At 35.0% G+C, this 15837-nt stretch overlaps 2 protein-coding genes and 1 long non-coding RNA gene across 5 annotated transcripts; 1 reads left to right on the plus strand and 2 right to left on the minus strand.

Annotated features, from left to right (window-relative positions):
- Window positions 1-1034: 1034 nt before the first annotated feature.
- On the plus strand, window positions 1035-9724 carry LOC140967495 (uncharacterized). Its single transcript, XM_073428038.1, has 18 exons — window positions 1035-1633; window positions 2473-2583; window positions 2682-2738; window positions 2852-2928; window positions 3025-3124; window positions 3611-3684; window positions 4315-4415; window positions 4487-4590; window positions 4939-4992; window positions 5100-5155; window positions 5251-5289; window positions 6247-6388; window positions 6487-6671; window positions 7065-7132; window positions 7247-7319; window positions 7482-7543; window positions 7799-9080; window positions 9213-9724. The coding sequence occupies exons 1-18, from the start codon at window positions 1553-1555 to the stop codon at window positions 9472-9474; spliced, it is 2928 nt and encodes a 975-aa protein (XP_073284139.1). The 5' UTR covers window positions 1035-1552; the 3' UTR covers window positions 9475-9724.
- Window positions 9725-10061: 337 nt separating this feature from the next.
- LOC140967482 (uncharacterized) lies at window positions 10062-11012 on the minus strand. 2 transcript variants are annotated; one of them, XR_012173586.1, is made up of 3 exons: window positions 10914-10992; window positions 10747-10818; window positions 10062-10374 (listed from the first exon to the last, which is right to left on the minus strand). It is a non-coding gene; the product is annotated as an uncharacterized lncRNA (long non-coding RNA). The 2 variants fall into 2 exon arrangements; XR_012173585.1 differs by having other exon boundaries at window positions 10747-11012.
- Window positions 11013-12112: 1100 nt separating this feature from the next.
- Window positions 12113-14228, minus strand: LOC140967572 (transcription factor FAMA). Of its 2 annotated transcripts, XM_073428178.1 has the most exons (5): window positions 14076-14228; window positions 13797-13923; window positions 12861-13538; window positions 12306-12737; window positions 12113-12216 (listed from the first exon to the last, which is right to left on the minus strand). In XM_073428178.1, the coding sequence occupies exons 2-5, from the start codon at window positions 13818-13820 to the stop codon at window positions 12127-12129; spliced, it is 1224 nt and encodes a 407-aa protein (XP_073284279.1). In that variant the 5' UTR covers window positions 13821-13923; window positions 14076-14228; the 3' UTR covers window positions 12113-12126. The 2 variants fall into 2 exon arrangements, with proteins under 2 accessions (XP_073284279.1, XP_073284278.1); XM_073428177.1 differs by lacking the exons at window positions 13797-13923; window positions 14076-14228 and having other exon boundaries at window positions 12861-13592.
- Window positions 14229-15837: the final 1609 nt, after the last annotated feature.

Consider the following 15837-nt stretch of genomic DNA (forward strand, 5'->3'; position numbering starts at 1 on the left):
TAAAAATTATATATATATTTTTAAGTTAGGTTGAGTCAGATATCCATTTTACAACTCATGAGATGTAGTTTTCGTGTTTTAAGAAAGTTGATTTGAAAATTTTTCTTATCTTATTTATTCAAAAATAAATTATGAAACTTTTTATTAAGTATCATTAGTAAAAAATGAACCACTCGCATACAAATTTGATCAGGTATAATTAAATTTCAATGTAATGTTGTACAATGTAATTTTGTCATTCTTGAATGCTAAACTAGTATTCCTTGACAGCTTGAAACGACTATTTTCAGTTTTAAATAATTACTTTTTTTTAAATATTTTAATTTATCGGTACCTGAGCTAGGTCCGAGATGGTGGCTAAAGAAAATTAATGTGGAATTGAATAAGAATAAGAAAAATCCATAAATGTAACATACAATTTAAAAATATTATAATTAATACAATTATATGAAACATAAAAATATATTATAAGTAAACAATACATATTATACACACACAACATGTATACACGTATGTTATGTCGTCGCGATTTTTATATATATATGTGTGTCTATATATATATATATATTATATCGATTGTATATATTTTAATATCGACTGAGGATTCACCATGTCCATGTGTTTCACTATATATGGTATGAATACCAATTAAAAATAAAAAAAATAATTATATGCTACTAAAATTGATGAGCCAACAAAGCCTAAGAATGATACTTAATTATTATTGTCGGCTTTGGCCATCCATTTTCCACATGGTTGAAATCTCATCATAATGGAAGACCAATGGAATCATGCAGCTTAGTCCCCAATTTACACCCATCATCTTATACTTCTCCTTTTCTTTTTAATATCCATTTTCTCTCGAAATCTTTTACCAATGGAGAACAAGAATAAAGTCGGAGCTCTAATTCAAAGAAACGTATTTCAAAAAATAATAATATCCTTTATAAAAAGTATATGATTACAATATTTTAGGTATATAACATGTTGGAGGAGGCTGACAGGGACAAAGTGTTATATTATTGTGTTAGTTTTTTATGCACAAAGTGTTGCTGTATAATTTACTGGTTCCTTTAGGTTTATAACCACCTGGCGACTATTCAGAACTCCACATTTCCAGGTGGTGGATCCTCTGTCCTGTGGAGAAGCTACGGAAAACAAAGAAAATCAAGGAAAAATTCAATAAAAATACCCAGTTGAGATTTGGAAGAGACCCATATTTTATTTTTCATTACCTGACAAAATCCGAATCCCAATAATTTCGATCCTATTTTTATCCCCACCTCTTCTTTTCGACTTATTACCATTTTCTTGAGGTTTTACTGCTTGATACTTCAAGTAAACCTGTAATGATTTATCCAAAAAAAGTGGGCTAGATTTAAAGATTGGTTTTTTGGGAGGATTTGAGTCTAATTTTTGTGTTTCTTCCTTAATTTTTGTTTGTATAAAGAGGTTTTGAAAATTTTGAGTGATTTGGATTGCGATGTCTGTATAAAAATCCAATCTTGAGTATATAAACATATAGAGATTTAGGTACATAAAGAGAGTCAAAATGGTGAGCGGCAACTTGTTTCATTTTAGAAAGAATTCATGGCCTCCAGAAGAATATATAAATCGGACAACTTTACAGTTGGTAAGCTCTTCTTCATCTGGGATATCTTGTGTTTTTCTTTAGAATTTTGTATTTGGCTGAAAATTTTGATTTCGTTTCGTTTTTCATGTGTGTGTTTATACAAACTTCAATTGGCTGTACGAAGAATATTGGATTGTGCATTCTGTATTTCCTGTTTGGAGATGTGCCTATACGGTTAAATTTACTGGTGAATTGTAGCGTGTTTCTTTTGCTAGAGCATAGGACTGACCGCGTGTAATTTTAATGGTCTGAGGTAAATCATCTTCCTACCTTGTTTTAGTTTGAAACTCGCTGCACCTTTAGCAAATCATTATATGATGAAGATTCTGCAGAAAGGGGAATATTCGATTTTGTTTTCTTCTTCGATTTTGTTATTTTTTCAGTAAAAAAAGAGAGATTATGTTGCAAAATATGCAATTGTATAGCTGGTTTTGGCGTCTTAGTGCAAACCTCTTTGTCGTGTTAGCACTTTTTTCTTTTATTGAGACCGCTACCATTAGGAGAAAGATAAGTATAATGAATAGAACGGACTTTATATTCACCATGTGTGCTTCTCTATGTGAATTTCAATTGTTTGTTTCTTTTTTTCCCTTGTTGATGTTAATACGATTCTAAGTTTATGCGACAAGATAGTATTGTTATTTATAGACATGGTGTCATGAGTATGTTTTGTTGGTATTCTGACCATGGAATCTGCACGTTATGTATTTTAGCCGATAAATCCATATAATTGTGTCCATTTTCCATCATCATTATCAAATGTAAATAGCTCAAGTGCATATCTGGAGCATTTATTCATAATATACGCCATTTTGAGTTTGTGAGTTTATTGTGTGCAGCTTGATTTTGATAGTGCTTCACCTCCCGAACAAGCATGGAGAAGGAAATTGAATAGCCAAGCTAGTATTCTCAAAGAATTCAGTGTCACGTTCACAGAAGCAGTGAAAATGGTAATCAACAATATCGATGTAACCTGCCAGCTAAAAAATTGTATGAAGCGCTCACTTCCTGATTCGATTTTAACTGAAATTTGCTACAATGTCTATAGGTTCGACTCGGAATACGTTTGTGGAATTATGTACAGGAAGAAGCGTCGCATGGAAGAGTAAAGTTCTCCCCTTTGCCACCATTTAAAAAAGAGCTCTTTGATGTACAAAATGAAAGCAAACACGAGTTATTATTGTTGTTGTGTCCTTTTAAAGTTTGCCCTTTGTACAGAAAGCACCGATAGATCCTTTCACTCGAGAAAGTTGCAAACCTTCTGCTTCACAGGGAGTTCCACTTGGTGGGATGGGGTAAGTAGTACACTTAGTACTCAGCATTGGTACTCTGCCAAATTCTATTTTGTTTCTACCTGAGCTAATTACTAGTTAATCTACATGTTATCACAGAAGTGGTAGCATATCTAGAGGCTTCAGAGGGGAATTCAGGCATTTTCAAATACTTCCTGGCATATGCGAGACATCTCCCATGATGGTCAACCAGTTCTCTGTAAGATCGTCTAATTGACATCATTCATCTGTTCTTTATTTGGCTGCTTGGATCTGGCTTCACTTAGTTGTTGGTGGGAGTGGATATTGAAAAGAAAATAGTTAATATGGAACAATAGAGTTATTATGGAACAATAGTGACTCCTTTTTGTGTGTTTTCTTGATAATTCAGCTGTTACATTTTGATAATCTGTACCATACATGTTATGAGTGAGACATTGGGTCTGACATGTTAATAAGTTTTGATTGAGAATCTGTCTTTTTTCTCCAGCTTAGCAAAATTTATTTATTTCTCGTTTTAAAAAAAAAGTAATAATCTATTTATTTCTGGGGAATTTTTTTTTTCAAGTGCTATCCAACCCAGAAAGTGGAAGCTTAAAATAAATGCATATGCATAAAGGATGAAAGAGCACAATTAGGAAAGTAAAATAACTAGTTAATTGTAAAAAGTTCATTCAAGACCACCTAACGATTTACAAATCCACAGATTTTTATATCTCGAGATGGAGGAAACAAAAAGTATGCATCTGTTCTAGCTCCTGGCCAACATGAAGGTTTAGGGTAAGGATAATGAGAAGTTTCAGTTTTTCTTGAACTTTTGTTTAATATTCACTTGATGAAAAAGTCACAAAATGCGGATTCTTGATGGTTCGGTGCTTTTTGGCTAAATAAATGATTTCTAACACTCCTATAGCCTAATATGCTCTTATCCATCGTTATGTTATAGCCTATTGAGCCTTTTTTTGTAGTACGACCTCTAGCCCTGACATCTCATTCCTGTTCCCTTCTTATATTTATAGAACAAGTTCAGATTCACGTAATTTTGGAGAGTGGAATGATATTGCTTTTTCCGAGGCGAAATTATGATGGATTGTGTCATATGTATCTATTTGAGTGGCTATGTGTGCTCTCACATGGTTGATGCAGTGTTGCGGTTAATCCCTACCTTTCTGATTAAAAACTTTTCTTCTTGTCACATTACATTCTATTTGGTTTCTTGACAAAATCAAGCAAAGACTAGAGTTTAGAGGTTACTACTAACGTTAGTTTGTGAGGGAAGGCACACCATGTCAGAAATACCATCTTGCATTTATACCATCGTTTTGCCTAATTGTCCTCTTTTTTTAATTGTTTGTCTTAAAAACCTTGAGAATAAATTATTAATAGCACTATATATCATTTGCATCTCAGGAAGTCTTGCGATCAAGGTATAGCATCATGGGGATGGAATTTAACAGGCCAGCATTCCACATATCATGCGTTATTTCCAAGAGCGTGGACTGTATATGATGGTAATTTTGTAAATTAAATTTTTTTTTTTTTACATGGATTACATTTTTATGTAACAATTTTGTGTCTATAGGTGAACCAGATCCCGAGTTAAAAATTTCTTGTCGGCAAATATCACCATTTATACCACATAATTATCGGGAAAGCAGCCTTCCAACAGCCGTGTTCGTTTACACTGTATGTAAAGTTTCCGTCTCATGCTATATGGTTTTGCAAATCTCTCCATGCTTGGTTGTGGAATATAAAAATTTCTCCGTAGAACTATGAAATTATGCATGTAAAAATGTTGGATTATTTTCTCAGGATTTCAGTTAGTATTTATCCTATAATAACAAAACAAAATTTTCTAGTTCCGTGAGTTACAAATGCCATGAAAGGGTTTAGTGTGAATAGTATTTCACGTATTATGGTAAAATGATATTTTTGTACCTTAGGATCTAACTTTAAACTACGTTCTTATTGTTGAGGAAATACTGATGCTGTTCTTTGCTTATACAACATCATTTTCTTTTTGTCATTTTTTAGTTGGCAAACACTGGAAAGGAGAGAGCAAAGGTCAACCTTCTTTTTACATGGGCGGTGAGTTTTTCCCCATTTTTTTGTTTCTGATTGATGGAAGTAAACGTGGCTGTGTGCCCATGAGAAAATTTCTGGCCTTTTCAGTTCTTACCTTTTGATTAATGCAGAATTCCATTGGAGGTATCTCACATACGTCGGGAGATCATGTTAATGAACCATTTATGTGAGAATCTATTCCAAACTAAGTTTGTTCTTTCATTGTATGTTGTTGAAATTTTGACACTTTATGTTTATGTGGCCTTTCCTCAACTTTTTCAGAGGTGAAGATGGAGTTTCAGGCGTGCTGTTACATCACAAGCAAGTCATCAAACTTTACACTTAGTAATATGACTGTTGGTTTGTGAATTTTAGTTTAGGTGTTGCGGTTCACTTTTGTAGAAGTAAAATTGAATGATATGTTCCACTCGTACCAAAGAAAACCAGAATCCATCCTAGACTAGGTTATTTTCTTCCAAATTGTCAAGAAGTAGACCATCCCTGGTCCTCTAATGAAGCAAAACAGGTCAACTCTGGGATAAACCAAAATGCATGCCTATTATAGGTGACGCAATGACCGTGCAGCTTAAGTCAAACGGTTTCCCATGCAAAAATTAGCTTCATTTTCAAGCTTATTATTATTAAGGATGACTTGCTGTTTTTAAAAAATTTCGGTTGTGGAACATATTCCAAAATCTCTTTTTCTTCTTATGTTGGTTCTCTAATAGTATTAATGATCATTAAGACCTAAAGTCTTCTTTTTGGTGGGAATCTATATTTTATTTGTTCTCGGCCTTCAATCAAATCCCATCAGACTGTGTGCGCTCTTATTTCTTTATGCATTTCACCAGCAGTTACATAATGTTAATATAAGAGTTTCCATCCATCTTTTGTAATTTTTGTACCATTCTTATTTGAAATTGGTCTTTTTGGTTTGTTTTCTCCTGTTTTTCTCCCTTATTTTTCCTTTTTCATGTTTATGCAATCAAAGCAGTTTACAATACATAAACTTCTCTCTTTTAATCAACTTATCTCCAAACACTTCTTTTGGTACCTCACAAGCTTTCTCGGATATTAAAAAAACAAAATATGAGAAACAGAAATTATAGTTGAATCTCTGAATACGAGGCATCTAACCTTCTAATGCCACAACCACCGCTGCAAGTATAGAAAACAGAAATAACTCAAAGTATAGACCAATAAAAGAAACTTTTTCTTGTGACATAATAGATATGCACCAAATGTGCTATTTTGTAAAATAAAATTAATTTCTTGCAGAACAGCAAAAGATAACCCTCCTGTGACCTTTGCCGTTGCGGCATGTGAGACTCAGAATGTGAGTGTATCAGTTTTGCCTTGTTTTGGTCTGACTGAAGGAAGCTGTGTAACTGCAAAGGATATGTGGGCAAAAATGGTTCAGGTAAAGATTCCCACCTCTACTGACCTAAGAAGTGTTACTTGAAATTTTTCGTTTTTTGGTAGTTTAACTTATATTGGCTTACACACACAAATCTGTAGGATGGCCATTTTGATCGAGAGAACTACAGCAGAGGACCTACCATGCCATCATCACCTGGAGAGACGTACTGTGCTGCTGTTGCTGCTTCTACATGGGTTGAACCTCATGGGAAATGCACTGTTGCATTTGCCGTTTCTTGGTCGTCTCCTAAAGTTAAATTTTGCAAGGGGAAGTCCTATCCTAGGTAAATCAATAACTTGTTTTATGAGATTGATTTTAGGAGTGTCCGACTCACAACTAAGTCCAATGGCGAAGCTAGAAGTTCCTTAAAAAAAGGAAAGAGAGGGGGGGGGGGGTGGTGGTTTAAACTAAAACTCGTAAAATTTAGGGGCAACAAAATCATTTGTAAATGTGTGCATGTGTATACACACATATATATCTCTGTGTGTGTGGTCTTGAAATCTTTACAAGGGTATTGTGGTAATTGTCCCTGCTAGCCCTCCTTTGGCTTCTCTCGCTGATTTTGTTGGCGACGTAACTAGACTGTTAAGAATATTACATTTGGGTAGTGGTTTTTGAGAGTCTGATAATGTTTTTTGCTTATTTTACATGTTATTTTCCTTCTCTTGGATTCCAGGAGGTATACTAAATTTTATGGCACCTCTGAAATGGCGGCTAAAGATTTGGTGCATGATGCACTTACAAGTGAGTATTCTTCATTCATAGCACCTTTAAGATGTGCTTTTTCTTTACCATTGTTAACAAATCTTTGCTTATTATAAATTTAACTTAATTACTCGTGTTCTAAAAATGTATCAGATTATAAACTATGGGAGGAAGAGATCGAAAAGTGGCAGAACCCTATTCTTAAAGACGACCGTCTTCCTGAATGGTAAAATTCGTAGAAATGTTTTTCACCAGTCACACTTTTTTTCCTACAATAATGATTTTATTGACAATGAAATTATCTGTTCTAATTATTCTCCGACAAATATTGTTCATTTTGAGAAGATTGTGTATGATATATTTTACAATATTGATCTTTGGTATGCAGGTATAGGTTTACGCTGTTCAACGAGCTATATTTTCTGGTTTCTGGGGGAACAGTCTGGATTGGTATTAATTGATATTTATTGATCTTTTTTCATTATTATCCACTTAAGTTCTGCTCTTGCTTTTAGCCTGTCACAAATGGTAGTTAAAACTGTTTTTTCCTTCAAGAACATTTTTTAGACTACATTTCATTGCAATATAATATGACAAAGCTTGAGCGGACTGCCACACGATTGTTTTCTCGAAGTTCTAGTTTTTGTGTTCTCTCTTTTGCTATGATTTTTGCGTAAGCATTTCCGTGATTATTTTTTCATGCAGACTCTTCCTTACAAAACGACGAGTCAACTGGTATCAAATCCATAATCACAGATAGTAAACCAGCAGAATCAACCGAATCAAGGGTAGTGCATAGGCCAGTTGAAATTCTTAAAGTAACGACTGAAAATGGTTGCAAAACTTCTTTAAAAGCTGATCCAATAGAAGGTGGTATAGCTTCTAGAAGATACGTAGATCAACAAGATTCAGGCACTCATATGGAGGACAAGTGCTTTCAATCGCCCTCTAGTAAGTTCATGGAATCAATGAACAGCAGTCGTGATGTGGGCCGGTTTTTATATCTGGAAGGTGTTGAATATATAATGTGGTGTACATATGACGTGCATTTCTATGCTTCTTTTGCACTTCTCGAGCTGTTTCCAAAAATTGAGCTTGGAATTCAGCGTGAATTTGCTAAAGCAGTGTTAGCCGAGGATACAAGAAAAGTGAAGTTTCTTGCGGAGGGGAACTGGGGAATTCGTAAGGTGAAAGGAGCCGTTCCTCACGATCTTGGAACTCACGATCCCTGGCATGAAATGAACGCGTATAACATACATGACACAAGCAGGTGGAAAGATCTGAATCCAAAGTTTATTCTACAGGTTTATCGAGACTTTGCTGCAACAGGAGATTTCTCTTTCGGGGCCGATGTTTGGCCAGCGGTATGTGCCGCAGTCGAATACATGGATCAGTTCGATCGAGATAGAGATGGTCTGATAGAAAATGACGGGTTCCCAGATCAAACTTATGACACCTGGACCGTTCATGGTATAAGTGCCTACTGTGGTTCCTTATGGCTAGCTGCCCTTCAAGCTGCAGCAGCAATGGCCTTACAGCTAGGCGATGTTGCCTTTGCTGAGAAATGCAACCGGAAATTCTTCAAGGCCAAAGCTGTTTTTGAAGAAAAATTGTGGAACGGCACGTATTTTAACTATGACAGCGGGTCTAGCAGTAACAGCAAGTCTATCCAGACTGATCAACTTGCCGGGCAGTGGTACACAGCTTCTTCGGGCTTGCCGGATCTTTTTGAAGATTCCAAGATTCGAAGTACGCTTCAGAAAATATATGATTTTAATGTTATGAAAATTAAAGGAGGCCGGATGGGTGCCGTAAATGGGATGTATCCAAACGGTAAGATAGACACCACGTGTATGCAATCTCGCGAAATATGGACTGGTGTGACTTATGGCGTTGCGGCTACCATGATTCATGCTGGAATGGAGGAGCAGGCCTTCACAACTGCAAAAGGTATATTCCTTGCTGGCTGGTCTGAAGAAGGGTTCGGGTAAGTGCCAAGATTTCAATTTTTCTGTACCTGAAAATTCTCGAATTTTTCTGCCTAACATTTCAAGAATTTTGAGTTTGTTGATATTTAAGTATCATTCACAAGATCTTATTCACATTCTTTGCGCTTCAGATACGCCTTCCAGACTCCGGAAGGCTGGACCACTGGAGGGCATTTCCGATCTCTCATATACATGAGACCACTCGCGATATGGGCAATGCAGCGAGCATTGTCCCCGTCCAAGACTATCCTTGAAGCTCCTGAAATCAATATCATGGATAGGACAAACACATCCTCTGTAACTGTAGATCCTTCTAATAATGAAACCGGTGTAAGAAAGATAGCGAACAAGGCACGCTGCTTTGGCAACGCTGTATTCCACTGTACTTGCTAACATAGTATAATTTTACTCGGGCGTAAATTTCTTCCGGGTATAGTGTGCGCTTTTCTTGGATTCTCCTTTGAAATAAAAGTCGGGGGAAGGAATCAAGGGTAATGGACTTAATATTTCAAGGAAATTTATGGCGATTTTCAGACGCAACTGAGAAGCTGTTTTTGTCTCATTCAGTAGGGATTTTATTTATTCATTCTTGTTAATATTATTAGCGTGCTCCATTCCAAGGCTACCCAATAATTCATTCTAAGTCGTTTTTCCTATGCTTTTATACTGCCTAAATATTTGTCAGACCAAAAAAATCATTATTATTTTAAATATAAGAAAAATAATCTTTTATTTGAATACATTGTGTTGTTCGATGTAAGGTACTTTGACAAATTTAATAAAAATTAACCATGGAATCTAAAATTGCAAATGCATAATGTATACCTAGGATTCCGCCGCTGTTTTTGTTCTGAATAGGTAGGGATTGAAATAGTTTTGATACCAATCACAGATCAAGTTGGACCTAAAATATATGGTAGTGCAATATTCGATAATGTACTAACTCAACAAGAAACTACTCTAGTAGCTAGAGTCAGAACTATTTTCCAATGGAAATCATTATCATGGAGAGTTCGATCCAACTGTTAGGACAATCCAAAATCTTTCAAATGTGAGGGATCCATGTCTTTTTTTTTAACACCCAAACCTCAAATGATATTAAATTTGGACCGTCCAACTACCATGTGGGTAACAAAACCTCGTTATCACTAGCAAAAAATCATACTATTGATCGGAACAAGCACATCAAGTTGAGCTCCGAGCTTCTCCCAGCAACCTTCTCCGCTTTAACTCTCACTGTTTCTTCCTCTTGTACATTGCTTCAGCTCTATCTTTTCTCTTCATCTCCGGCGCCTAAATAATCGGACATAATATTATATGAAAAGGAGACATGTGCCACGAAATCTTGATAAAATAGAAAAACAAAACATAAAGATCCACAATAAGTTAATGCCTGAGAGAATTTTAAAGACCAGTTTCCAAATCTTAAAATCACTGAAATAAACAAATTGTCTGACTCTATCAACAAACACAATCTACAGTGAATTAACGGTAGAGGCAGATCAGGAGATATACACAAGAAGTTTTGAGACATGAAAAGAAAACGAATATCAAATGCAAGTCGCCACAGTGCTACATTATATGTTTACAGAAAATAGGAAGATTCATTTGTAAAACATGTCAATGACAGACGCGCATATACCAGAGATTGAGCATTTAACTTACCCTGATAATATCATAGTGGTTCCATCCAACCTCAGCCGAGAGTCTACCCAATAAACAGTACTCCGCAAAACCCTATTTGTCAAACAGCCAATATAAAAATACCAGGTATCAGACACTACAAATGAAACATAAAGGTAAATAAATATATATCTCAGCAGTGAACTCACTTGAGAGTGTCGGGAATAATCATCCCCTTGATCTTGTCATATGGTGGAGGTACATCCTCGTAAACCTTCAAACGAGGCTGTAAATATATTTATCCCTTTGTTTCTCTAAAAAAATCACAAATCTGAGCTTCAAAATGAGTACAAGGGAGGGTCCCAACACAGATGGAAAAATCCGACATCAAACATCGCCGGGTTATGATTTCTGACACGGTCAACTCTATAAAGTCAAACTTGTTCCAGGTCAGGGACGTCGTTGACTTTCTTGGTGGATTCTATAATAAATCAGTTAATTACTGGAAAAAATGAATTGGAAGTTGACAAATCACAAGTACAACACACATATATATGTAATATACATATACTAGTATTTGATGTACACGTCACGTGTGTTTGTATTAATTTTTTTTAAGTTTAATAAATTTTTTACAAAATAGGGTAATATTATAATTATCAAAAGTCATATTAAGGGCAGATTTTGTAAAGTATCAAAATTTACAAAAATAGGTCTATTGTGAAACGGGTCAACCATATCGATATTCACAATAAAAAATAATAATCTTAGCATAAAAAGCAATATTTTTTCATGGATGACCCAAATAAGAGATCCGTATCACAAAATACGACCCGTGAGACAACCAATTTTTACAAAACCAAATTTCCACATCATCCACGTACTGGATACCCCTATTATCATGCACGGTGAACTAAAATAGAAGCCAAGCATATAAAAAAACTTTTTTGCAAAAAAATTATTTTCCACCTACGTACGTACATTGAATTTTTCGTTATCAAACTTTAAATCTTGTTCCCCCAAAAATCACGGATCCATTTTATTTGTAATAAATGAAGGCTTAAGTATCCTTTCTTATCGATCTTGTCATTTCGTATTATCATTTATTAAATTGATGGGTTATTTGGACATAGAAAAGTTGTCGATAGAAAAATAGAATTAATTAACCATCAACATTGCAATCGAATCGATATTTAGTAATTAATGTAGAAATAAATTACGGAAAATTACACGTGGAATTAATTAAATGGATTAATACTAAATTAATTAAATAATTAGACCGGCCACTAATTGAATCGATATTTAGTAATTAATAAGTGTAAGATTTAAAATATACTGCTGCGTAGAGGTTTCAAACAGAAAAGTAATGACAGTAAATATTCAAGATTATTCATTCATTAAAAAAAAGTACATGTAGTTCAATCATATGCCACTATTTGCATGGATAAAACTAAATATTTGCTGAACTGAGTTGGCTATATCTTCCGCTGCAACCCTTGCTTCCCCACCAATCTGCATGCATAAAGCGTCACTAATTAATAATTTGTAAATTGAAAATACATGTATGTTGTTCTTATTTAGAAAAGTTGAGAAGTACGTACCTTGACATTGAAAGAATAGAGAACAGTTTGCTCAATAGTTGTGATATTGGTATGAAGAATACTAAGCTGCAAATCTTCGAGTGCAGCTATCAATTTAATCAGCTGGCCAACTCTTCTTCTTGATAAAATCTTGATCAAAGCGTCAAACCCTAAAACTTTCACTTCAACATCTGCCAAGCATGACTTACTCTCACCTGTTTCCTCTTGTAATCCAGTGTCATATTCAAGAAGCTTCGTTTGTGGATCATTTGGAACACCCACCGGAGGAAACATCAATGGCGGTTGAGGAGTCTGGACACCGAGGGACGTCTCTCCAGGCCTCTGGCCATCGCCATAGAGACGTCTTCTTTTCTGTGATTCAAGGCATTGGAGGAGTTGTTCTAGTTCCCTCACAAATTCAATGGCTCCACCAATTATCGAAGCTTGATCACCCTGATGGTTATAACACGATGTACTCGGGTTAAAGTTTACACTGTTAGAAATGAAGGGGATTTCATTTTTGAGGAAACTAACACGAAGGTAATATTAAAGCTTATACGTGTGAAGTTTTTTTACCCTTTGGACGTAAGAACTAGGCATCAGAGATCTCAAAACGCGAAGGTGCTCGTTCATTTGCTTCCTTCGGTTCCGTTCAACCGCGATATGTGTCATCCTTTGGCTCTCAACTTCTTCACTTGTCTTCAAAGTTCTTGGCCTCTTTTTCTTGCTCTTACTACTACCACCTTCTACTAGTGGACTTTTTTCGAGATTTTCTCCAAGAAACCTCAGTTGCACCGAAGCATTATTTTCGATATCAATCCTAGTTTGATCATCACCTATTCTATCTTCACTCAACCCTTTGTAGCTTTCTTGATTTTCTCCGAAATTTTGAGGAGCCATTAACGAGAGATGATGATCCTCCTGCAACTTGTCGTTCAGAACAGGGAACTTGAGGAAGTAAACAGGATCCATACCGCTTTCTTCCTCGCAGGTTTTGGCTTGATTTAAGGCCAACTTAGGCCCAAAATCAGCGAACTGCATCACATCTGCAAAACTCAACTTGTCGAATGAAGATGAACCACAAAAATTTGACGCTAGAGAAGGCTGTAGCGGCAGAGATTGCGTCGTATTTATCATGTAATCCACCATTTGATTCGTACTTTGATTAGTGGATCCTTCTCCAATTTGTTGCTTCATTAATTCTTGATCATGAGTTTGAGCTTCAAGAGAATAGTCCAGTCCAGGCAGATTTCCCTGCAAAACATTTACTTCAAAGTAAAACAACATGGGCATAATTACCTCAGAAAATACTCCGATCCCTTTAATCAACAGCGACAAAATAATTAAACAAATCAGTGAAACAGCCAGACAGGTAGCTAAAATCATACACACACAATCTTTACTTGATGGCAAACGTTAATTTTGTCAAAATATACATTTTGTAAGAGCTAGCATAGCAAACAAGAAATATAAATTCTTTATATATATAATACACGATATATATAAGCATACCGGGTAGCTTCCATCTTTCTCCATTATATACAACACCACTGGCTTTTACCCAAGAAACCCTAGTATGCTCAAATCATGAAAAAAGACAGTCCTAGACAGAATTTTTTTACAGCTATGGTCCACCATCCTGAATCATGCAAAAAACAATTGATCAAGAAACAAAACTAAAAATTTAAATCAAATAATTGGTACTTTGACATATCATGTAGTGACAAAAATAATTAATTACACAAGCACATAAATGAAAGACAAATAAAGACAAAAATGAGTGAACCACACCTTAAACCTTCATAGAAACAGTAGGAAAAATCAGAGAAGTGAAAAATGAATAAAAGGGTCTTGTTTTTTGCGTGGAAATAACTGATATTTTATGTACTATTGTCTGAAATATATGAAGAAGGGAAGCTTATAATATTATCTTAAAAAATGGAGTACTTGAGTTCTGACTTTATACATGTACAAATTCGCAAGATATATACATATACATGTGAAGAGGCGAGGAGCCTTGGGATTAATTTCAACCTCACATAAAAAATCACCTCACCTTTTTCACCTCTTTTCATTAATGTGTATCACAGGTCACCACCTTCTTTTTCATGACTATTTAATTAATTAAACGCTCGAGATTGAACCGTATTTTTTAAAAGTTTGAATCTTGAAACGGGGAGATATATTGTATGCATTTTGGATTTTGCATCTGTACCCATATTAACCAAATTAAAGATACATACATATATGTGTATGTGTATAGAGTTATGAGAATTGCATATGTGGACTTGAACAATTCTACCCGAGCTAGCTTTTGAGGTTGACTTAAGTCCAACTTCTAATGTACCTGATATCAAAACTCAACCCACCACCAAGAAAATTTTCAACGGGGTCGGAGAATATTTAGAGCTAAATCAATTACGTGATGTGGTGGCCATTAGCTCAATAAGTGTATTTGCTTTTTCCTACTCGACACAAGGAAATCCAGAGAACATGTCATTACCAACCATCATTAAGTCCATATTACTTCATTAGCAATAGCAACATATATTCCTGCACAATACTTTTGCTATGTCATCAAAGATACTTGCTGACAAACGGAGACTTAGGCAGGAAGATGGCCATGTCAGATGTCACAGATCGATCGAGTCCCGCCGCTGCTATATTTAGCCAATCAGTGGCCCATACTCGACCGATTCTAACATTTCCTAGGTACAAAAATTGTACGGATATTCGCCCCGACCCATCTAAACCTAGACCCATATCGTCTCAACCCATAACCAAATTAAAGTTAACGTTTTCTACCCGTCAATGCCCTTAGACCTGTCATATAATTAATTATATTAATAATATGTTTCCTGGCATTTTTTATTTTTAAGTTGTTTGATCATTATAAAAATATTCAAACAAATTATATAACACACTATCAACTAAAATTCAAAAGTAGCAATTCTATGGAATCAATATTCCATATAAATCCCACTACATATTAATTGGATATAACAATATTCAATCTACTAAATCCCATATAAAAAATAAATTGATGCATAAACCTAAACGGATTTTTTTATATGGGTTGGGTATTATTAAAATCATTACCTGACCCATACCCGTGTGGGTACAAAAATTGAATGCCCATAGCCGACCCACATCTATTTAAGATCATCCAAACACGACCCAAATAGATTGGGTTCGGGTCAAATATCTTTTCTACCCATACCCATTGTCATTTATAATCGCAAACATGTTGGGAAAAATGTTGGTCAACTTCATTATATGTGTATATTTGTTGCCATGGCAAACTTGAAACGTCAATATTGTTCCTCACGATAAGTTTGGAATGTTACTATATTTGGTGTATAAACTCTCAAGTTTAAATCGAATATCAAATTCTAAGCATTAGCTTCTTAAAAACTAATTAAATTTAAGATTTTATACAAATTTGAAATAAACCGTGATAATTTTTTTTAAAAAAATGAAAATTAGAAAGAACTAGTGGGATATATTGAAAACTTAATTATGAAAACCTTCATATTTTACGATATTCAAATGT

This window comes from Primulina huaijiensis, unplaced genomic scaffold, assembly GCF_012295235.1.
Source record: "Primulina huaijiensis isolate GDHJ02 unplaced genomic scaffold, ASM1229523v2 scaffold25443, whole genome shotgun sequence".
In the NCBI taxonomy this organism is placed as follows: domain Eukaryota; kingdom Viridiplantae; phylum Streptophyta; class Magnoliopsida; order Lamiales; family Gesneriaceae; genus Primulina; species Primulina huaijiensis.

Excerpts from the sequence above, each read along its gene's own strand:
- LOC140967572 (XM_073428177.1), bottom strand. The coding sequence starts at position 13,577 with ATGCCCATGTTGTTTTACTTTGAAGTAAATGTTTTGCAGGGAAATCTG. Across the intron at positions 12,738-12,860 it reads CTAGTTCTTACGTCCAAAGG|GGTGATCAAGCTTCGATAAT; the intron begins GTAAAAAAACTT and ends TATAACCATCAG. Across the intron at positions 12,217-12,305 it reads TCTATTCTTTCAATGTCAAG|ATTGGTGGGGAAGCAAGGGT; the intron begins GTACGTACTTCT and ends TTATGCATGCAG.
- LOC140967495 (XM_073428038.1), top strand. The coding sequence starts at position 1,553 with ATGGTGAGCGGCAACTTGTTTCATTTTAGAAAGAATTCATGGCCTCCA. Across the intron at positions 5,156-5,250 it reads CATGTTAATGAACCATTTAT|AGGTGAAGATGGAGTTTCAG; the intron begins GTGAGAATCTAT and ends CAACTTTTTCAG. Across the intron at positions 9,081-9,212 it reads TGGTCTGAAGAAGGGTTCGG|ATACGCCTTCCAGACTCCGG; the intron begins GTAAGTGCCAAG and ends TTTGCGCTTCAG.